The sequence below is a fragment of the Ascaphus truei genome, unplaced genomic scaffold (genome assembly GCF_040206685.1).
Source record: "Ascaphus truei isolate aAscTru1 unplaced genomic scaffold, aAscTru1.hap1 HAP1_SCAFFOLD_236, whole genome shotgun sequence".
Classification (NCBI taxonomy): domain Eukaryota; kingdom Metazoa; phylum Chordata; class Amphibia; order Anura; family Ascaphidae; genus Ascaphus; species Ascaphus truei.
In genome coordinates, this window is record NW_027455280.1 from 516,087 (window position 1) to 540,155 (window position 24,069).

The 24,069-nt window shown below is 46.3% G+C and overlaps 1 protein-coding gene across 2 annotated transcripts in view; it reads right to left on the reverse strand.

The window, feature by feature from the left end:
• The window catches only part of ARAF (A-Raf proto-oncogene, serine/threonine kinase), a 92,845-nt gene that overhangs the window by 16,126 nt on the left and 52,650 nt on the right, over positions 1-24,069 (reverse strand). For both annotated transcript variants that reach the window (XM_075582455.1, XM_075582454.1), the window contains 5 exons: positions 21,912-22,088; positions 13,424-13,470; positions 13,118-13,236; positions 12,031-12,162; positions 19-153 (listed from right to left, as the gene is read on the reverse strand). In XM_075582455.1, the coding sequence (XP_075438570.1) occupies positions 19-153; positions 12,031-12,162; positions 13,118-13,236; positions 13,424-13,470; positions 21,912-22,088 (610 nt within the window). The remainder of the gene's footprint in view (positions 1-18; positions 154-12,030; positions 12,163-13,117; positions 13,237-13,423; positions 13,471-21,911; positions 22,089-24,069) is intronic.

Below are 24,069 nucleotides of genomic sequence, written 5' to 3' on the forward strand. Positions count from 1 at the left end.
TGTCAGTCTCTTCCTTACCTGGGGAAAAAGTGGTCTCTCGTCTCTCTTGAATTTCAGGCAATTTACAAGAAGCCTCTTCATTGCTTTGGGGCAGTTATTAGACACTTTGCCGAGGTCAGGGGAGAGGTAACCACGGCCAACCATGAAAATGATCTGCAGACAAAGGAATTTAATTATCATATGATTTATCAAGTTTTAGAGACATCGGTCCTTTTCTGTCTCACATATATAACCATCAGTGAAAGGATGACTGGACAAGCAAATATATTCTGTCCGTGTTTTTGTTTATCTTAAACTTGCTTTTTATTTTCAGATCAAAGGGGTACAGCAATAAAAAGGATTATGGGAGGTCAATCAAGTTTCACTAAATATACATATACAAGGCGACACAGGTAATAAACACTTGCTTCAATTCACAGAATTACAGACTAATTGATGGAAAAGGTCAATTACCAAGATAACCCCTTGACCACGTAGGAGGGATCGGAATCATAGTTTAGATCAGTGGTTCCCAAATCCAGTCCTCAAGAACCCCCAACAGGTCAGATTTTAAGAACATCCCTGCTTCAGCACAGGTGGTTCAGTAAAAATAACGGTCACGTATGCTCAAGCTGGGATGTCCATCATTCCTGACTTGGGGGTAAGTGAGGAGTGGAGTTTGGAACCACACGTTTAGATAGATATTATGAATATGTGGGACACAATATGTGGGACACAAGGATAGCCATTGATCCCTCTAAGAACACTTGAAGTTGTCCCATATTTTATTCTAAACGATATTCATGAGTGAAATGTCAGGGGTCTGCTACCGGGCAAAACTAGCAGCTGTCATAATTTAATTTCACATTTGGATAGGTCTTGAATCGGAAGGCCTACGAGAGCAATAGCAGGATCAGGAGAATATATAACAAGAGACAGGGGGTGCCCAATGCTACATCCAATTGACAAAACATATATGATGAAAAGTATAAAGTAAAATACTTCAAAAATAATAAAATTAAATCCTTGGTTATTTAGTTAACCCTTTGGCCAAAGGCATCATAAGCCTGCATACCAACGTAACGTGTGTTAATCAGGAGAATATATATCCCAATTACTTCAGAAAGCATATTAAAACTATTTCCCCAGAAATGGAAGATTAGAGGACAAGACCCCGAAATATGGATACAAGTTTTCACCTGACTGCAGTTCCTCCAACAGGAAGGCGAAATACTAGTTAAATAGATGTAATCATGACAGTGTAATATACTATCTATATACAATCTTATACCAGTTTTCTTTGTATATGTAAGGATCCGTGATATGCGGCGCGCTCAGCTGTGGCCACGTACCACAACCCACGATTGGGTCTTCTGTTTTCCTCTCCTCCTGTGACACGTCCCACGGTGCTGCGTTTGCTGTTTGTAAGCCGCGGACCCCGTGCTGGAGGAAATACTGTTTTTGCTGGTCCCGCCTCCAGGCTACGTCCTCTACCTCCACTACCAAAAGTAAAATATTGCCAACTAGGATCCTAGTCCCCGTTATGCTAACCGGCGAGAATTTTCACACCAACGCTCTAGCCTTTCATGATTCCGGGTCGAGAGGCAATTTCATCGATCACGGGCTTCGCTGAGAGGAACAATATAACCCTCGTTCACAAGAAATGTTCTGTTGGTTTGGAGGCTATTGACAGTGGACCGCTACAACCGACATTCATCTCTTTACAGACCATTCCCTTCCAATTACGGACAGGAGAGGACCATACAGAAAAGATCCAGCTGGATGCAATCCACACCCCATCGGTCGACGTGATCTTTGGTCTTCCATGGCTCCAACTACACAACCCACGTATAGACTGGACGGACGCGGAACCTTTCCTGTTGAGTTCCCTATGTTTCAATAACTGCGCTGCCCCATCAAGAGAATATGCAGGGTTTCCGTACCTGGAGAAGATAAGCCTACCTGAAGCTTACACAGAATTCCGCGACGTCTTTGATAAGGTAGGATCGGAGGTGCTACTGCCCCACTGCTCATTCGATTGCTCCATCGACCTGCTGCCCGGCTCGGTGCCTCCAAGGGGAGGCTGCTAGCCGCTCTCCCTTCCGGAGACCAAAGACATTAAGGAGTATATTCAGGAGAACCTACAAAAGGGGTTCATTCGTAAATCTTCCTCCCCCGCCGGAGCAGACTTCTTCTTTGTAAAAAAGAAAGACGGATCCCTACGACCCTGCATTGACTATAGTGGTCTCAACAAGATCACCATCAAGAATCGATACCCTCTATCGCTGATCTCAGAGCTCTTCGACCGTCTACAGGGGGCCACTGTCTTCACCAAATTGAACCTGCGTGGAGCCTACAATTTGGTAAGAATCCGCAAGGGCGAAGAGTGGAAGATGGCCTTCAATATTCGGGACGGCCATTATGTGTACCTAGTTATGCCATTCGGCCTCTGCAACGCTCCGGACGTTTTCCAGGATTTCGTTAACAAAACACACAGTAAAATACTTCTATATTCTCTTGAAAAAGGGTCTCAGCTGTTGGAGGTTAGCAGCCCCTCCTTCCCTGGGTTTTAAGTTCACCCCTCTCCAAGTCAGCAGGTCCTTTTTCATTCTACTAGATATAGATCCAATGTTGGTCTTTCTCCCTTTCTCCCTCCTAATAGAGGTAAATGAGAATTGTAATCCTAATAGAAGTATATTAGTATTTTATCTGGAAGTGTTAGGCCTTGTGAACTGGGTCTGCCTTGTTGTGGCTCACAGGCTTACAATGCTTTGGCCAAAGGGTTAAACTAAATGACCCTTTTTCAAGAGAATATATAAGTATTACTGTGTATTTTTGTCATATTGGATGTAGCATTGGGCTTCTCTGTCGCTTGTTGTATACATTTGCCACACTCAATAGCTCTCCTTTTTGACACTTATATACATATATATTTTGTGGAGGCTCAGGGTTCCTAAAATGAGCTTGTTGGGGTTCTGTGTGTTTGTTAACTTATTAATTTACAGACCAGATTTATGTGTATTATTGCTGATGATTTTTAGATAGTAGATGAGGTTGAAAAAAGACATATGTCCATCAAGTTCAACCTACAGGAGGGCCCCGGACATACGGCGGGTTCCGTTCTAAAGGCCTGCCGTATATTGAAAATCGCCGGAAAGTGGAACCAGCGATTTTCAGCTGTGCGCATTCGCAACCCGGCAATTTCCCCCTTGTGCGCATGCGCAACCTCCGTTCGGTGCGTGCAACCTACGTTCTGCGCATGCGCGCCGGCGGCAACAGCCCGTTCTGCGCATGCGAGACATGGCGGCCCCCTTCTCGGTGCCGCCGTATCAGCGGATCGCCGAGAAGCGGGGCGCCGAGAAGCAGGGCCTTGCTGTATGCTAAATTTAGACGACAGATACTTTATCCTAGATTTGTACTTACAGTAGATTGATTCAGATGAGGAGTGGCTCAGGGGAAGCAGGGGAGCCTGGTTCAATTCCCGGTGTCGGCTCCTTGTGACCTTAAGCAAGTCACTTTATCTCCCTGTGCCTCAGGCACCAAAAACAGATTGTAAGCTCTACGGGGGTGGGACCTGTGCCTGCAAAATGTCCCTGTAAAGCGCTGCGTAAAACTAGCAGCACTATACAAGAACATGCTATTATTATAATTATAATAACAGATGACACTAAATTGTGTCAAGTAGTAAAATCAGAGCAGGATGTAATTTCTCTTCAGAAGGACCTGGAGAGACTGGAAACTTGGGCAGGTAAATGGCAGATGAGGTTTACTACAGATAAATGGAAGGTTATGCATTTGGGATACAAGAATAAACAGGCGACTTACAAATTAAATGGGGATAAATTGGGGGAATCCTTGATGGAGAAGGATTTAGGAGTGCTTGTAGACAGCAGGCTTAGCAATAGTGCTTACTTATTTGGTATATCCCTGTATACCTTTCCCATCTAAAAAGATGTCCAACCTTTTTTTGAACAAATCTATTGTATCTGCCATCACAGTCTCCATGGGTAATGAATTCCACATTTTAACTGCCCTTACTGTAAAGAACCCTTTCCTTTGTTGCTGGTGAAATCTCCTTTCCTGCAACCTTAAGGGATGGCCCTGAGTCCTTTGTACTGCCCGTGGGATGAATAGTTCTTTTGAAAGCTCCTTGTATTGTCCCTGAATATATTTGTATATAGTTATCATATCCCCTCTTAGACGCCTCTTTTCTAATGTAAATAAATCTAATTTAGCTAGCCTCTCCTCATAAGTTAGAATGTCCATCCCCTTTATTAATTTGGTGGCCCTTATCTGCACTCTCTAGTTCCATAATGTCTTTTCTTAGGATTGGTGCCCAAAATTGTACTCCATATTCAAGGTGTGGTCTTACTAATGCTTTGTAAAGGGGCATAATTATGTTTACTTCCCTTCCATCCATTGCCCGTTTGATACAAGATAAGATCGTGTTTGCCTTTGCAGCTACTGCATGACATTGGGCACTATTGCTAAGCCTGCTGTCTACAAGCACTCCTAAATCCTTCTCCATCAAGGATTCCCCCAATATATCTCCATTTAATTTGTAAGTCGCCTTTTTATTCTTGTATCCCAAATGCATAACCTTACATTTATCTGTATTAAACCTCATCTGCCATTTACCTGCCCACGTTTCCAGTCTCTCCAAGTCCTTCTGAAGAGAAATTACATCCTGCTCTGATTCTATTACCTTACACAATTTAGTATCATCAGCAAAGATGGAGACTTTGCTCTCGATCCCAACCTCAAGGTCATTAATAAACAAGTTAAAAAGCAGGGGTCCCAGTACCGATCCTTGAGGTACTCCACTCACGACTTTAGCCCAACCTGAAAAAGTTCCATTTATGACAACCCTCTGTTGTCTGTCCTTTAACCAGTTTTCAATCCAGGTGCATATATTATTACTTAGTCCAACTTTCTTTATTTTGTACACCAACCTCTTGTGTGAAACCGTATCAAAAGCCTTTGCAAAATCTAAGTCGACCACATCAACAGCATTACCCTGGTCTAGATTCCTACTTACCTCCTCAAAGAAACAAATAAGGTTAGTTTGGCAAGATCTATCCTTCATAAATCCATGCTGACTATTACTAATAATTTTATTTTCCATTAGGTATTCCTGAATATTATCCCGTATTAAACCTCCAAGTAGTTTCCCTACTATTGAAGTCAGGCTTACAGGTCTGTAATTTCCCGGTTGTGATCCAGCTCCCTTTTTAAATATAGGCACCACATCTGCTTTACGCCAATCTTGTGGTTGGAGCCTGTGGAAATGGAGTCCTTGAATATTAAATATAATGGTTTGGCTATTACTAAGCTTAACTCCTTGAGAACTCTTGGATGTATGCCATCGGGGCCAGGTGCCTTATTTACTTTAATTTGTTCAAGTCGCTTATGAACTTCTTCCTCAGTTAACCAATTGTTCATTAATATGGAGGTTGTGGCTTCCTCCTGCGGCACTACTATTGAACTTGATTCTTCCCTGGTAAACACAGAGGCAAAGAATTTGTTTAATACCTCAGCTTTTTCCTTATCTCCAATAATCTGCCTACCCATCTCACACTGAAAGGGTCCTATATTTTCTTTTCTCATTTTTTTGTTATTAAGGTACTTAAAGAATTTTTTAGGGTTGACCTTACTTTCTATTGCAATCCTTTTTTCATTATCCATTTTTGCTAATTTGATTGCCCTTTTGCAATTTTTGTTACATTCCTTATACTTCTGATACGATGTCTCCATCCCTTCTGACTTAAAGAATCTAAACGCCTTCCTCTTCTTGTCCATTTCCTCCAAAACCTGTTTATTTAGCCACATTGGTTTTGACTTATTTCTTTTATACTTATTACCCAAGGGTATACACTGATAAGTGTGCTTTTCTAACAATGTATTAAAGACTGCTCATTTCTCTTCTACATTTTTCCCTTTTAGAATAGGTTGAACTTGATGGACGCATGTCTTTTTTCAACCTTACAGTATCTACTATGTAACTTAATAGATGAATGCAAACAAAAAACCCCAGTGAAATATCATCTACTGATCTCTCATAATGGGAAAAATAAATTCCTTCCTGACTCCAAATATTGGCAATCAGATTAATCCCTAGATCAACATCCCTGATTATTCTTGTAAACAAAGCCTGTTTATTCTTGTTTCCCAAATGCATAATCTACATTTATCTTTATTAAACCGCATCTGCCATTTACCATTGGATCCTGTTGGTCAGGTGGGCCATTGCTAACGCAAATATTAAAGTTAAATATTAAATATTTTCAGCAGCTCTGTCTGGCTGTGTTGGTAGCAAAAAAAGGGTCTGAAGAGGAAGCTTCGCATTTTAAATCAAGAAGAGCAGAGTGTTTGAATTCCAGTTATAAAGGGTTCTCCAGTGCCAAAATGTTCATGAACTTTGAATAAAAAAAGCCATGCATCTGTTAAATGTCTTTTCATCATCTAGTGACATAATGATTTATTGAGTATTCAAAGATTTAGTTCAATGAATTGTATCTTGTATCAGTCACCCCAGGTAATATCTGAAACCTGACATCCTGGTATGAATCTTACCTGGTCAGGATGCACCAGGTTAGGTAAACAAACACTTAATCTAGTGGCAAAGATTTTTGCATACATTTTTAGATCTATACCTAGTAATGATCAGTTTAGAATGACCATCTTCTTCGGGGAGAAGCAGAACCACTGGCTTTGGCATGTCAGACAGAATGGGAGTCCCATATCGGAAATGGGGAAACCGATCTGGTTCAGGGTTTTTTTTATCATACTTTAATTCTTTGATGGTTGACATTATTTATTTCTCCGTTATTTCTTTATTAAACGGAAACTTGTCTGAAATCAGGCAAGGGGTAAATTATATTGTTCCTTCATCAGGACAGCCGTTAGCTTCAGTAAATTATACTGTTTGTGATAGCAATTGGCAAATTCCTTGCAAACCTTAGATTAAAAAAAATGTTGTATTCATGGATTTCAAAAGTAGGGAATGAGCAGTTTGAGAGACCATTTGCGCCCAATCATATCGCCGCTGCCATTACGTTTGCTTCATTAGCTTGCTCATCGTTTCTGCGTTGTCCAACCCAAAGCTTTTTCAGTTTTCTCATTGAGGATTGCATTTAGCTCTTTCATACTTTTGCAATTTGATTACGATAATGCAGATTAGGAGTAATCCTACAAAATGCTTTAAGATCTGAGAGTTGTTTTTGAGAAAATTAATATTTAAATCTTTTTTGGTGCAAATTGAAGTTATTGTGACGTCAGGAGTTAGATTAGTTTGAAAGTAAGACACTAATTCCTGTGGCATGTTCTTTCTATAATTTATCTGATATTACAGATTCATTTAATTTCCAAAAAGGTTCGAGTTCCACTGGATAAAGCGTATAGTTTGATACAGGAGCATGATCTGACTGTTATTGGACCTATATAAAAGCATTCTAAAGCAAATTGTAAAGATCTACAAATAGAAAATCTATTCTGGAATAAATTGTGAGAATAGGTGTAGAATAATCTCGCTCGTTTTGATGTTAAGATCTTCAAGAGTTAACCAGTGTTGACCGAATAATATAGTTAACGTCTTCTTTGATTGGGATCTATATCTCATACCCATAGGGAGCAATGCAGACTTGTTTATTATTTTGGAGCAAAAGAATGTCAACCTTTTATTCTGTTTATCTCTGAAATGGCTAACTTTCTTTTCCTAGAGTTCAAATCTTTCATATTTTTGGTGATCATCACGAGAGTCACGAGGGAGTTATAGGCCTACACTCGCTAAACTAACCCTAACCCTAACCCTAAACTAACCCTAACCCTAACCCTAAACCCTAACCCTACACTCGCTAAACACGAGGGAGTTATAGGCCTACACTCGCTAAACACGAGGGAGTTATAGGCCTACACTCGCTAAACACGAGGGAGTTATAGGCCTACACTCGCTAAACACGAGGGAGTTATAGGCCTACACTCGCTAAACACGAGGGAGTTATAGGCCTACACTCGCTAAACACGAGGGAGTTATAGGCCTACACTCGCTAAACACGAGGGAGTTACAGGCCTACACTCGCTAAACACGAGGGAGTTATAGGCCTACACTCGCTAAACACGAGGGAGTTATAGGCCTACACTCGCTAAACACGAGGGAGTTATAGGCCTACACTCGCTAAACACGAGGGAGTTATAGGCCTACACTCGCTAAACACGAGGGAGTTATAGGCCTACACTCGCTAAACACGAGGGAGTTATAGGCCTACACTCGCTAAACACGAGGGAGTTACAGGCCTACACTCGCTAAACACGAGGGAGTTATAGGCCTACACTCGCTAAACACGAGGGAGTTATAGGCCTACACTCGCTAAACACGAGGGAGTTATAGGCCTACACTCGCTAAACACGAGGGAGTTATAGGCCTACACTCGCTAAACACGAGGGAGTTATAGGCCTACACTCGCTAAACTTCAGTATGGATATCGCTCTACGGTAAACGGCAAAATAAGGAGTTATTTTTATTTCCATATTTACTGCTTAAATAACGTAGCGCGATGACTAGCTATCGCAGCGATAGCCGTGAGCTAAATTTAACGGCAGGATCGATAATTGGCACGCATCGCAACATTACATATGCAAGAGCGGTACATTTACAGACAGTATCGCAAATGAGCATGCAAATCAAAAATTAGCAGCCAATTACCTGTTTAATTGCTACTCCTTGAACTCCGATATCTGGAGATAACGGCTACTCCCAAAAAATATTTCCAAATTTCTATGTATGTATGTAGGCAACATAAGACTAGCTATCCAAGAATGGCAATATGTACTTTTACAATTCCATGTTGAGCTTATTAAAATAATAATCCTTAGAAAACCAAGTGACCAGCTAATCATGGGAAACCCCTGGCCAGGTTAAAGCCTTTGAATTTGCCCATATAGAGGTTTTATTTTCTGTGTTTTACCTGTAGAATGTTTATGTTCTCCCCTTTGCAATGCATTGGAAACCTCAGGTATAAAGTGGTTAAATCATTTTCTGCCGTGTTAAAAGGTCCATTATATACCATATGGTTTAAAAGTGTGATATCATCCCCACCCCCCACTCTGCTTTGTTTGTTTACCTAAAAAACAAAAGACTACTCTCAGCTCCAAAAATAGCAATGATAGGAATTCACAAAACATGGCAAGGAGTCTGTAGGAGGACGCTCACAGAGGTATGCAAGGGAGACTGATTATAGTGAAATTAAATAAGCCTTTTATTGCGCCTGTTTCCTTAACATCAGGAAACCATCCAAACAAGGGGTAAACAAAGCTTATATTCACTTGGGAGTATTTCTAGTGAAATACTATGCAGTTCACAACTCCCTTAGATAAGCATGTCTCCCAGCCCCAAACATATAGCATGAAATGAACAGATATAATAAAGTCTTATAAATGAAAGTCTTATCTGTTCCTTGTGGTTTGGAGGGAAAATCTTCTCTGTCCCTGGTTGCTACCTTTTCTTCAGGTTTTGTCAGCATTCAGGTTTAGACGTTTCCCCTGTGTCTTGAAAGCAGCTCTGCTGTTTCTTCTGGCAGGGCTCAAGACATGTGTCTCCAAGTTCAGCTCAGGTGTGAGCTAAGGAGTCTCACTTTCTGTCTCAAAAGACAGGCTTTTCTAAGCAATCTAATGAGGCAGGTGGTGTTTGTTAATTGACTACCAGCAGTTAACCACCACACTGCTGGATTAGAGGCACATTACCTGAACAGGGATAACTCCCCTGTTACAGAGTCCCAAAATATAATGTCCATATGTGATATCCGTAAGTGATGTTGTCTGGACCTACATCTGTAGCGTGTAGCAGATAAGAAACTAGCAATAGGTAATATCACGATAATATTCAAGAGAGGAAAGCTGGAAGGGGAAGGACGGACACTGTAAGAGAACTGGTGGGGAATGTGAAGCAGTCAGTAAACATTACCTCTACATCCCCAATCCACAATGAAGTTCTCGATCCGTCTTGACTGTGTCCCCAAATGTTCAGAGGAACTATAGTAGGTACCTAAATCCTCTAGCTGGAGCCGTAGAGATCCCGAGTGCTAAAGCCAAAACCAAAAGTGATAGCTGAGGCTTCAGTCCGTCCGGGAACAACTAAAGTTGTTGCTCCGGTCTGTCACTGCACATGGAGGTGCCCGTCGTCCATCGGCGTTCTCCCGTGATGCTTAGCGTGAGTCCAAGGGTTGTACCTGCGCTACAGATGTGCGTCACTCCAATCGGCCACGCAATACAAGTGGATGAAAAGATTGGTAGAAAAGCAGAGTCCAGAAGTAAGCACCAGGTAAGTATTGTCCTGTTCTGTCCTTAGTGTTTTTAGTTTTTAATACAGGCATACCCCGCATTAACATACGCAATGGGACCGGGGCATGTATGTAACTATGTAACACAGGCATACCCCACATTAACGTACGCAATGGGACCGGAGCATGTATGTAACTATGTAACACTGTATGTAACCAATAAACTTTTTTTTATTTTTCTACTTACCTGGTGAGTTAGGGTTAGGGTTATTAGGCTTAGGGTTAGGGTTACTTCTGGACTCTGCTGTTCTACCAATCTTTTCATCCACTTGTTTGTTTACCTAACCAGGTAGGAAATATTTTAACTACAAAACGATACAACTTCAAGTAAATGTATATATTGCTTTGAAGTGATTTAATTTCTTTGGACCACCCCCACCATTTTTGGTTTTCAAGACTTGTGCTGCACTTTGAACCCATGGGGACAAAGCATATTCTGTGGTTTAGGTGTCGAAGGCACCGGAAAATCAGGAGCATCCTTAGGATCTTCGTCCAACTTTAAAGAAAAGGTTTAATCTCACCAGGGAAGATAATGAGAACTCAGATGTGGGTAGTGATGAGCTTGAATGGGAAATCCAATCTGTATCTGATGCCCTTGGATTGAAGTAATGGTCACACAGATCTAGTTTTGTTTAATGTAAAGGGAAATTTGTCCCAAAAGATAAAGCAATTCGAGCCCTCAAACATTATGATAGGCAGGCAAGATTCGTTCCTTGGACTGAAAGGATAACCCGGGAGAGCCGAGGCATCTATTTTGTCTGGGATGTCCCTTATTCTGATGTTGTTTTTCATGTTCAAGTTTTCAAAGTAAGCATGACCATTTTGTCGTTCAAGAATGTATTATTTTCTCAAGCCGGACAATTCTTTAAGACCTGATTGAATATTGCAGACCTCATCCATCTTTTGTTCAAGGTGGTCTGTGCGAGTTCCAAGAGAAGCCATTTCTTATTTTAGTTCATTTACAGCCTTTTAACGCTCCTTTTGTGATACAGTTTATTCAAGACTGCAGACAAGTCTCTCCATAACAGAGCGTGGTTCAGCTGATTCAGGCTAGCGGGCAGGGCCCCAAATTCCTCTGTGACCGACAGGCCTCCTCCACTGCCCAGACCTCAATCTCTGACAGCCATGCTACAGTCTGGGCCAAAAGTTCAGTTGCATTCAGGCCAAAAGATCCTCCAACTACCACTGGAATTCAAATCAGATAGTCACAGCCTCATTACACAGGAATCCTGCCCATTCTAACGCTAGTTCTTGTCATGGTCAGACCAGAACAAGAATCACAGCCAATGTGGACTCCATTTTGACGTCTCCCGAAAGCACAGTCTCCCACAAAATACCTCTGTCTGGTGCGTATGCATTTGCTTGTCACCTTGTGGCACTGTGGCCTAGTCCTCTCCTCAAGACGGCTCATACCAATTTCAAGGCGGCACAAAGTCTCCTCAAGGCCACCAAACATGAGGCAAATCTAACCAAAGGAGGTGTTACATTAAGTAAAAGGTTTAATATTTGCATTGATAGCAGTGGATAGGGATAGATTGCAGGAGTCCCCTTAGATCTGCGGATTTAAGTGTCCATCTTTAACTATGCCTCGACAAGCACCTGCCCCTGTGTTTTTATGTCATCCTGCACCAAGTCAGATACACAATCATATGAAAGGTCCCTCCTGTCTACTCTGTTACCTTGTTGTTACAAGGGACAGCTGTTTTGGGCTTCTTACCTGATCTCTGTTGTTGATGTTGGCATATGGTAATATGCCAGCCATAAGCTCAAACAGGACCACTCCGTATGCGTACACATCAGACTGGAAGCTGTAAGGACTATTCTCCTGCATACGGATCACTTCAGGGGCCTTAGGGAAAAGGACAAGAATAATGAAAAGGAGCAAGAAAGGGAGATGATACAAGTGGGATCAGTATAGAAAAAGAACATATGGAATGAAGACTTGAGGCGGTCGTGAAAACAAGGATGTAAAACAGCCAAATAGATACACACAATTGGACAATTGGTCGTGGCCGCCACGCCGTGACCACGTCTCTGCAGGCGTTTGGCCGCCGAGGGACCCTTCACCGCAGCCACTCTAGCGCTTGAAACTCAGCCTCCGGTCGTTTTTCCAATAAGGTAAGCTCATTAAAGGGGTTTTAGTGGTTACAGTAGGGGATTATAAATGGGGCTTTTCACGGCAAAGTTTTATTTTATTTTTTTAAACGTTATTTTTTTTTTTTTTTTACAAATTTTGAAAAGGGGATTCAGAATAAAGAAAGGGAGGACATTACAAAAATACATAAAATGGGACTTTCATACATACATGTCCGGGGTTCCAACATTGCAGCCGGCTTGCCTTCAGTTGTTATCCAAAAATAAAGTAGACGGGAAGGGGGCTCAGACCCCCACTGGGCGGATGGCAAGTCCGTGCTTTATGGTAATGTTTTTTTTTAATGCTTAGATTTCACAAAGTTATTATTTTTTAAGGAGCAATACACAGCGGGTATATAAAAAAAACTCAAATGGGAAGGGTAGGGTACAAAAGAGAAGCGGTAAAGGAGGGGGATCATGGGGGTTAAGGGGATTTAGGGTAATTGGTTAAGATTTTTAGGGTAGATGGTAGCTTTAGTATTAGGCGTGAACATTAGGGGTTTTGATGGTAAGGGTTAAGATTAGGGGCTTACCTTGGTGGCGAAGTGGCCGGCGGAAAGATGTCCCTGCAGTGAAGTGAGTGGCGGCTAAATGCCAGCGGCGATTTGGCTGTGACCAATTGTCCTACACCATAGATACAGGCTGAAAAAGGATTTCAGCACAGGACTCACCATCCATAGGATGGAACCACTAGGCTGCTCCACTTGTTGGGACCCGCTCCACCGAGTCTTAACTGTGGCCAGGCCAAAGTCCCCAATCTTTACTGTAAGACCCTCATGCAGGAAGATGTCTGTTACAAAGGTTAAGTGAAACGAGTCGGACTTCCAAATTCCCACCCAATTAATTACAATGCTAAAACCACATTTCAGCTCTGGGATTTCACAATCACAAACGTCTAGTTATGACATAAATACTGTAAGTGTCCTAACCCTGGCAAACAGATCTACCCGGCATGTTGTGCCACCATGGAAGGATACTGTTAGATTTCAGGTCCCGGTGTATGATATTCTTGGCATGGAGGTAACTAAGAATGGATAAAGAGAGAACATTTATTGCCAACTTACCATCATTTTATTTTCCTGGAACCATTATGGCGGTGGGCACCGTAGGGTTAACTCCACCCTTAGCTTGCGTAAGATAGGAAATTGTTTCTACAGATACTACTATCTACTATAAAAGCCCCCCCCCCATTACATGAAGGTAGTCTCTGAATTCTCCCATAGCTGAAAGATACAACTAAGACATAAATTAAAAATAGGGAGGGCAAGTGTACGCCCACTGCAATAATGGTTCCAGGAATAGAAAATGTTGGTAAGTTGGCAATACATTTTCTCTTTTCCTGTTCCCCATGGCAGTGGATACCGTAGGGAAATACGGAAGCAATAATACATATTTATTTTGATACTACAGATTGACGAACTTCTCGTCCAAAGCTTGCATGAGCCGAGGCCTGAATGTGCAGTCAGTAATTGAACGTATTTAAACTATGACCATACGGCAGCCCTGCAGATTTGTGCACGAAATGCTTGTGCTTTAAATGCCAATGATATAGCAATAGCCCTTGTTGCATGGGCCTTTCTCCTCATAGACTTTCCTTATGCATGTGATGATCCATCGGGATATTGTCGCCCTCAGACGCTGTTTTTCCATTCCTGGGTCCCTCTGGGAGAATAAACAGCCTGACTTTCTGAGGCTCTGTACACGGGTGAGGAAGGTCTTTAAACATCTCATAACATTAATAATGTGAAGTACTTTCTCCGATTTTCTGGATTTGGGCAAAATGAGGGAATTGCAATCTTCTGGTTAATACATACTTCAGTCTGACTTTTTGAGACTCGAAAATTGGATTTCCCAAAACAAACTGTTTTTAAACACTGACAAGACTGTAACAATGGTATTTGGGACGAAGACTAAATTTGTAAAGCTCCCAGTGACTGAGTTCCTGATTAGAACCAACGCTAACACCACCCTAACACCTGTCACTAGTTTTAAATACCTGGGCTTATGGTTTGACTCCCACTTAACATTCGGGATGCACATTGATACCCTGACAACCAAGACCTATGCAAAACTAGGGGTACTTTACAGGAACAAATCCTCCCTAAGTCTCCTGGTCAGAAAGCGTATCGCACAGCAGATGCTAATGCCAATTATTGACTATGGAGACATAGTATATGGCTCGGCTCCTCAAACCAGCTTAGCAAACTTGACACCGTCTACAATTCAATTTGTCGTTTTGTTCTCCAATGCAACTACAACACACATCTCTGCGAAATGCTCAAAGAACTAGATTGGTCAACACTAGAGTCTAGGCACAAAGTTCACCTTTCCTGTCTTGCCTTTAAATTCTTCATGGGCAAGATACCCAGCTACCTGAACAAGCTCCTCACCCCTACCACTTGCAGCACTTATCACCTGAGATCAGACTCCAAAAGACTGTTCATGGTCCCAAGGCTCAACAAAGTATCCGGACGTTCCTCCTTCTCCTACCGTGCACCCCAAACTGGAACAACCTACCAGAGACTCTCACATCCACCACCAGTTTAAGTTCTTTCAAATCTAAGGCTGTCTCACACTTTAATCTGGTCTGTAACTGTTTCATACGCCCATAATATATATTTTCTTTAACTGTGCATGCAATGTCTTGTATATAATGTATACCTTGTTCACTTATGTAACTGTATTTGTAACCATGTATTATTTGTTTTACTCTGTGCCCAGGACATACGGGAAAACGAGAGGTAACTCTCACTGTATTACTTCCTGGTAAAAATATTTTATAAATAAAATAAATAGAACGAGGTTATAACGCCCGACAGGAAATGGTAAACTGGCCACATAACTCCCTAATCCTGGTTAATGGTAAGAAAATGTTATATGCAAGATGGAGCCTGAAGCTACCACACAAGCCGCAGCCGCACTCACGCCCCCTTCCCCCCCAATGTGTCAGCCAGAGTGTACTGTAAGTGCAGGGGGACAAGCCAGCGGCAGGCCAAAGGGACCGCACGGGGGGCACATGGGACCGCACGGGGGGCACATGGGACCGCACGCTGGCAGGGGGGGTGCATGGGACCGCACGCTGGCATGGGACCGCACGCTGCCAGGGGGGGTGCATGGGACCGCACGCTGGCATGGGACCGCACGCTGGCAGGGGGGTGCATGGGACCGCACGCTGGCAGGGGGGGTGCACGGAACTGAACGCTGGCATGGGACCGCACGCTGGCATGGGACCGCACGCTGGCAGGGGGGGTGCATGGGACCGCACGCTGGCATGGGACCGCACGCTGGCATGGGACCGCACGCTGGCAGGGGGGTGCATGGGACCGCACGCTGGCAGGGGGGGTGCACGGAACTGAACGCTGGCATGGGACCGCACGCTGGCATGGGACCGCACGCTGGCAGGGGGGGGTGCATGGGACCGCACGCTGGCATGGGACCGCACGCTGGCAGGGGGGGTGCATGGGACCGCACGCTGGCAGGGGGGGTGCATGGTACCGCACGCTGGCAGGGGGGGTGCATGGGACCGCACGCTGGCAGGGGGGGTGCACGGAACTGAACGCTGGCATGGGACCGCACGCTGGCATGGGACTGCACGCTGGCATGGGACCGCACGCTGGCATGGGACTGCACGCTGGATGGGACCGCACGCTGGCAGGGGGGGTGCATGGGACCGCACGCTGGCCAGGAGGTGGCAGGGGGGGTGCATGGGACCGCACGCTGGCCAGGAGGTGGCAGGGGGGGTGCATGGGACCGCACGCTGGCCGGGACGTGGCAGGGGGGGGTGCATGGGACCGCATGCTGGCTGGGAGGTGGCAGGGGGGGGTGCATGGGACTGCACGCTGGCAGGGGGGGTGCATGGGACCGCACGCTGGCTGGGAGGTGGCAGGGGGGGTGCATGGGACTGCACGCTGGCAGGGGGGGGGTGCATGGGACCGCACGCTGGCAGGGGGGGTGCTTGGGACCGCACGCTGGCATGGGACTGCACGCTGGCATGGGACTGCACGCTGGCATGGGACCGCACGCTGGCAGGGGACCGCACGCTGGCATGGGACCGCACGCTGGCATGGGACCGCACGCTGGCAGGGGACCGCACGCTGGCAGGGGACCGCACGCTGGCATGGGACCGCACGTTGGCATGGGACCGCACGTTGGCAGGGTACCGCACGCTGGCATGGTACCGCACGCTGGCAGGGGACCGCACGCTGGCATGGGACCGCACGCTGGCAGGGGACCGCACGCTGGCATGGGACCGCACGCTGGCATGGGACCGCACGCTGGCAGGGGACCGCACGCTGGCAGGGTACCGCACGCTGGCAGGGGGGGGTGCACGGAACTGAACGCTGGCATGGGACTGCACGCTGGCATGGGACCGCACGCTGGATGGGACCGCACGCTGGCAGGGGGGGTGCATGGGACCGCACGCTGGCCAGGAGGTGGCAGGGGGGGTGCATGGGACCGCACGCTGGCCAGGAGGTGGCAGGGGGGGGTGCATGGGACCGCACGCTGGCCGGGACGTGGCAGGGGGGGGTGCACGGAACTGAACGCTGGCATGGGACTGCACGCTGGATGGGACCGCACACTGGCAGGGGGGGTGCATGGGACAGCACGCTGGCTGGGAGGTGGCAGGGGGGGTGCATGGGACTGCACGCTGGCAGGGGGGGTGCATGGGACCGCACGCTGGCTGGGAGGTGGCAGGGGGGGTGCATGGGACTGCACGCTGGCAGGGGGGGTGCATGGGACCGCACGCTGGCAGGGGGGGGTTGCATGGGACCGCACGCTGGCCGGGAGGTGGCAGGGGGGGGGGTGCATGGGACCGCATGCTGGCAGGGGGGGTGCATGGGACTGCACGCTGGCCGGGAGGTGGCAGGGGGGGGTGCATGGGACCGCACGCTGGCAGGGGGGGGTGCATGGGACCGCACGCTGGCATGGGACCGCACGCTGGCCGGGAGGTGGCAGGGGGGGGGGGGGGTGCATGGGACCGCACGCTGGCAGGGGGGTGGGGTGCATGGGACCGCACGCTGGCAGGGGGGGTGCATGGGACCGCACGCTGGCAGGGGGGGTGCATGGGACCGCACGCTGGCCGGGAGGTGGCAGGGGGGGGTGCATGGGACCGCACGCTGGCAGGGGGGGGGTGCATGGGACCGCAGGCTGGCAGGGGGGGGTGCATGGGACCGCACGCTGGCCGGGAGGTGGCAGGGGGGGGGGGGTGCATGGGACCGCACGCTGGCAGGGGGGGTGCATGGGACCGCACGCTGGCAGGGGGGGTGCATGGGACCGCACGCTGGCCGGGAGGTGGCAGGGGGGGGTGCATGGGACCGCACGCTGGCATGGGACCGCACGCTGGCAGGGGGGGAGCATGCGACTGCACGCTGGCAGGGGGGGTGCATGGGACTGCACGCTGGCAGGGGGGGGTGCATGGGACTGCACGCTGGCCGGTGAGGTGGCAGGGGGGGGTGCATGGGACTGCACACTGGCAGGGGGGGTGCATGGGACCGCATGCTGGCAGGGGGGGTGCATGGGACTGCACGCTGGCCGGGAGGTGGCAGGGGGGGTGCATGGGACTGCACGCTGGCCGGGAGGTGGCAGGGGGGGTGCATGGGACTGCACGCTGGCCGGGAGGTGGCAGGGGGGGTGCATGGGACTGCACGCTGGCCGGGAGGTGGCAGGGGGGGGTGCATGGGACTGCACGCTGGCCGGGAGGTGGCAGGGGGGGGGGGGTGCATGGGACTGCACGCTGGCCAGGAGGTGGCAGGGGGGGGTGCATGGGACCGCACGCTGGCCGGGAGGGGGTGCATGGGACTGCACGCTGGCAGGGAGGTGGCAGGGGGGGGGGTGCATGGGACTGCACGCTGGCAGGGAGGTGGCAGGGGGGGGGTGCATGGGACTGCACGCTGGCCGGGAGGTGGCAGGGGGGGTGCATGGGACCGCACGCTGGCCGGGAGGGGGTGCATGGGACTGCACGCTGGCAGGGAGGTGGCAGGGGGGGGGGGGTGCATGGGACTGCACGCTGGCAGGGAGGTGGCAGGGGGGGGGTGCATGGGACTGCACGCTGGCCGGGAGGTGGCAGGGGGGGTGCATGGGACACGCCAGCACTTCATACCTGCAGGACCAGAAAGGAAGGGCTGGTTCAATGCGCAGCTTGGTGTGACGGCCAAGTCGCGTCACACCAAACAGGAAGAGGGATTTATTTTTTTATTTTTTACAAGCACAGAACCGCGTGCGCTGCGCGGCCATGAGGGGGGAGTCGCCAGCGGGCCAAATCCGGTCGCCAGGGGCGACCAGATTTGTCAAACACACTATATATATATATATATAAAAAATGAATAGACGATACCGTTCTCTGGCTAACTATAAAAGGTAGGTTAGGAGAAGCACACAAAAGACTCGGATAGAGTCCGTTCAGCTGAAACGTCACCGTGCTCACTGGCTCTGATGTATTGAATACAAATAGAAGTTGTTTGGACTCTATCCTAGTATTTTGTGTGCTTCTCCTAACCTACCTTTTATACCAATTCTTGGATCCAGCATAGAGACGCCGGGATTAGCAAAAGGGGAGCACCAAAAGGGAATACTCTTTAACTTTTATTATCGGCAGTGGTGTGCCGCTTATACTCATCTTTTTCACTAGTTCTGTGGCTAACAAAATGCTTTTATTTGTGCGAGCTTTCGAGATCTCTTCGTCCGGCGATGGTACATTGAATTAAATATTTATACAATGAACCATGGCCGGAAGAAGAGAAAAGATCAGAGATCTCGAAAGCTCGCACAAATAAAAGCATTTCGTTAGCCACAGAACGGTATCGTCTATTCATTTTTGATTATTAAAGCTCGGCAAACACGGTATTGATACCTCTACATACATATATTCATAGCTCAACCCCGTTATAATGCAATCCGTTACAACACGAATCCGCTTATAACGCGATGCAAGCGTGGCTCCCAATTTTCGCATAAGTATGAATACTTTACAACACTATTATTAGTATCTTAATACAATGCATACAATTGTACATTATTTCTAACGCTATCCGCTTATAACGCAATGCGATTCTTTAGACCCCAAGCACAGCGTTATAAGGGGTTGATATAGTCATATCTTTTGTATCTCTGTTCCATTGTTGGTAAACTATTTTGTTGCAGAGGTCTCGTATGTAGCTGTGCCAATTTTACTACATTCCGCGTTGTCCAAGCTATAACCACTGAAAGCGCCATTGACATGTACTAACTTCACCACGTCCAGTGATGCCTCAGCTGCCAGCTTGATTTTGGATAGAGCTCTTAGGACTGAAGCTAGCTTGACTTCTTTCTCTAATGCTTGGTCAATATTTGAGATCCATATGCGCTTAGCTCTAGACACAGATGTTGTCGATACAGCTGGCTTGCCTGCTGCTCCCTTGGAACAGATACAAAGGATATATATATATATATATAAAAATATATATACCCCCTTATAACGCTGTGCTTGGGGTCCAAAGAATCACAGAGGATCGCGTTAGAAATAATGTACAATTGTATGCGTTGTACAATAAAGTATGTAAGATACCAAAATGTCACCATTTCCTGGGTGTCAATCATTTTCTACCTGGCTAGGCCCATTTTTACTTCACCCTATCCTTGATCACCTGATGGACTGGAAAACATTTGGGCTTTTTTTGGGTCCCTCTGAATAGCTCATCTTAAGTCTTCTCTAACTCCGGCGCTTCTCTCATAACTTTTATTAGAGGTTCATCTATTTCCTGGTTGAAATCGTATTCCTCTGTTAGAATCTCCTGTTCCGAGGCTTCCCAGTATTCTCCTGAGAAATGCTGGCACTGGATCTCCGATTCACCTGATGAGGACTCCGCTTATCCAGGCTTGAGATCACAACCTTTCCTGTGTCGGTTACTCACTTGCAGTACCGCAGACCCCACCCTACTGAGATACGGTATCTTTCATCCAGCTTAGAAAATTGGCCAACTGCTCATTTGGTTGTCCTGCTGCCGTTTAAGGCAATTGTCACAGAGTTTCTCAGCTTTCAGAGCAGCTTTGTCACATATTCTATGTTTCTTTGCGGTTTTCTTTTTCTGATGCAGAACCTCCATTGCCACTTTAGAAGTACCTTCTTCTGGCTGTCACCCAGAGGACCTGTGATAACATGAAAACACTCTCTTAAGGACTCATCCTGTTGATTTGGGTAGCGACCCATTGTTTGCAGTAGATTCCATCCCGATATAATGTATTTTTTACAGCTTCTTCCAGCTGAACTGCACACTGACCTCTGCAGAGCGTCATGCTGCCGAGTACCTCACTAAAATAGTGCTGTCGCACCTCTGATGTCATCATCTGGCCTCCTCCATAGAGTTGGAAAGGGCACGGGAGTGTGCATAAGCACATCTGCGGGAGCGGTCGCGTGCGCGATCACACCACATGGGATGCCAGTAGAGACAAAGTCCCGTTAAGCCCTCTTGCCACAGTGTTCTGTAGATGTGTCTGTGGTCTGTCCTGGTCGCAAGGGCCTCTGAAAGCTGCAACCCACAGCATGAACGTCAGAGCTGCAAGAGGAGAGAGGCCAACAACATCCTGGATTTAACTGCACTAGCTGTAGTCTGGCGAGCCCTCTTAAAAAACAACACTCTAATCCAAGCTGTAGGACAGAAAATAAAAGACTAACAGCGAGTAGTGGGGGGGGGGGGGGTCTTTTATAGTATTACCTGCAGACACAATTTCTATCCTACTCAAGCCAAGGATGGAGTTAACACTATGGTTCCCACTGCCATGGGGAACAGGAAAACTACAGTACACGCAGAGGGATGGAAAGTCTAAGAGAAAAGGAAAACGGAGACAGAATGAAAGGTGGACATACAGAGAAGGAGGGGAAAAAATACTAAGAACTGGAGGAAATTGGAAAATTATTAAAAAAGGGTCCAGAATGACAGCTAAATATTAGAGATATAATGATAATAATTTGGAGGTTGAACACAATTGTTACGATTTAAAGAGAGAATAATATTAGGAGTGAGAAAGAATTATGGAATGAAGAAAAATCAGACAGGAAATAACAGAAGAGAACACAGAAAAATAACCAGTAAACATGAAAAACAAGCCGAACGAAGTGAAACAGTACAGGATAGAAAGAGTCATATAGTCAAAAAGCATGACACATTTAGAGGAAGATATGTTAAATTCATTCATCTATAGGTCTGTGATTCCACAACTTGGTTATGACGACACTGCGAGGCAGCGACTAGCATCATCATTTTAATTGACGCAACACTGCCTAAACAGGTCACACTGGTTTGGTGGAATGCCAATTCAGGTGTCATGATGTCCCTTGTCCAGTTGGGTCCAGGGAAGGTAGGAGACCACCTAAACTTTGCTATTGCACTGTCTGAAATGAAAGTTTAGATGTTCTGCAAGATATCTCAAAGTCTGGCACAGCATGGTGTCACTGATGTGTAATAAGACTGGAAAAATCAGGTCACTCACTCCATTCCCTGTGCCGTTTGACGTGCACTGTCAATGAGCTGGAAGATGTCAAATCGAGTCTCTATCACGTGGAGATGGCGATACAAGCTGCTTCCCTCGCACCACTGAGTGATTATAGCAAAATTTGGCCGTGTCATGAAGCCCATGAAAAGCAGAATGTTTACATGACGTGTTTTCCTGTCAATGCAACAGAAACCATGGTCAGTAACGGAGACAAACTGTGTGTAAGCTATGAACAGAGACCTATTTCCCAACAGCTGTGTCTCTCCTAACACAAGGTGGCAGTGACAGACAAGTCCAAACTACGCACAAGGTACAGGGCTCTATGTACTTTATCAAGGTAATGTTGCTAATCCTAGCAATGACACATAACAATTTTGAGACTTCACACCCATATGAACCATTATGTAGAATAAATTATACTGTTGGCGCAAAGTGTTTAATTTAAATGTAAGATTCTTCTACAGCCAGGTGTCATTTTTTTACTTAAAGGGAACATTTTACAATAAACAGTTTTAGGTCAAAAATCATATTTAGGCAAAAAATATCCAGATTAGAGGCAAGTAGGAGTCATCACACATGCAGGCAGCATTCATTACTGTACCTCTATTCTTTCCCAGTCTTCTCCACTTGAATAAAAGACAATGAACCTCAAGACGGCCTCCAATTTGTTACAAATTGAGTTAAAGCAATAATCACACTAATTTGTGGAATTTATTGATTTGTTACAGCAGGCATACATTTATAATCCATGTTAAAAAGGATAAGAAGCAAAAAGTGACAAACTGAGTGTTTATTTGCATGTAATTACCCAGAATCCCTGGGTGCAGTAGAAGCATTGTATGGACTTGGAACACATACGTGTTTCCCTAGTTGGGGAGACACACAAGATTCCTATATATATGCACTCATTCAGGTTGGATACATAAAGGAGGGAGAGAGTTAATTAAATCCCTGAGTGTGTAACTCAAATTTCCAAATGGTAGTACAAATCCCAATGTACTCTAAAATCAAAAACAATAAGATTTTATTCAACGAAAATGCTGTTTCTGTGATTAATTTACAATAGTGTATGTAAAATTCTCTGTGGAGCGTGTAGGGTCAATAAGTCACTGCAGTAAATTCACATATGGGAACACTGCCATCTATCAGTTATCCTGTCTGTACCCCAGTAACACCCTTCCCACACCATTAATAGGTTGAGCGGTAGGACACCGGTCTGTCTAATCGAAGTATTGTATGCTAAGATCACAGGGAAAGGCAGGGTTATGCCCCTGTCAGAGACATGTGAATACGCTCATATGTGGTATTTATAATTGCTCTACAGCATTGTAAGCAATGGGTCTACCTGAAGCTGGACCGTTCTATTCCTAGCTACGGGGATCCACCGGCTGCCAATATATTTATTTATATGCTGGTAAAAATAAAATGAAAGGTGACTGCCATAGTTGTCCAAAAGCGGTGATGTCATAATCTGATGAAATTGGCAAGAGGGAGTGAGGCTTGGATGCCCGCCATATTGATATCCCTAAAAAGGGACCAAAAATCACTAGCAGAAAAAAAAGTTAACTCTCTCAGGAACCTAAGTCCCAGGTGCTAAAAACAGCGCGATTCAGCGCCAGGAGACACCCGAAGTCCCAGGTGATAAAAACAGCGCGATTCAGCTCCAGGAAACACCCGAAGTCCCAGGTGATAAAAACAGCGCGATTCAGCTCCAGGAAACACCCGAAGTCCCAGGTGATAAAAACAGCGCGATTCAGCTCCAGGAGACACCCGAAGTCCCAGGTGATAAAAACAGCGCAATTCAGCGCCAGGAGACACCCGAAGTCCCAGGTGATAAAAACAGCGCGATTCAGCTCCAGGAAACACCCGAAGTCCCAGGTGATAAAAACAGCGCGATTCAGCTCCAGGAGACACCCGAAGTCCCAGGTGATAAAAACAGCGCGATTCAGCGCCAGGAAACACCCGAAGTCCCATGTGATAAAAACAGTGCGATTCAGCCCCAGGAGACACCCGAAGTCCCAGGTGATAAAAACAGTGCGATTCAGCGCCAGGAGACACCCGAAGTCCCAGGTGATAAAAACAGCGCGATTCAGCCCCAGGAAACACCCGAAGTCCCAGGTGATAAAAACAGCGCGATTCAGCGCCAGGAGACACC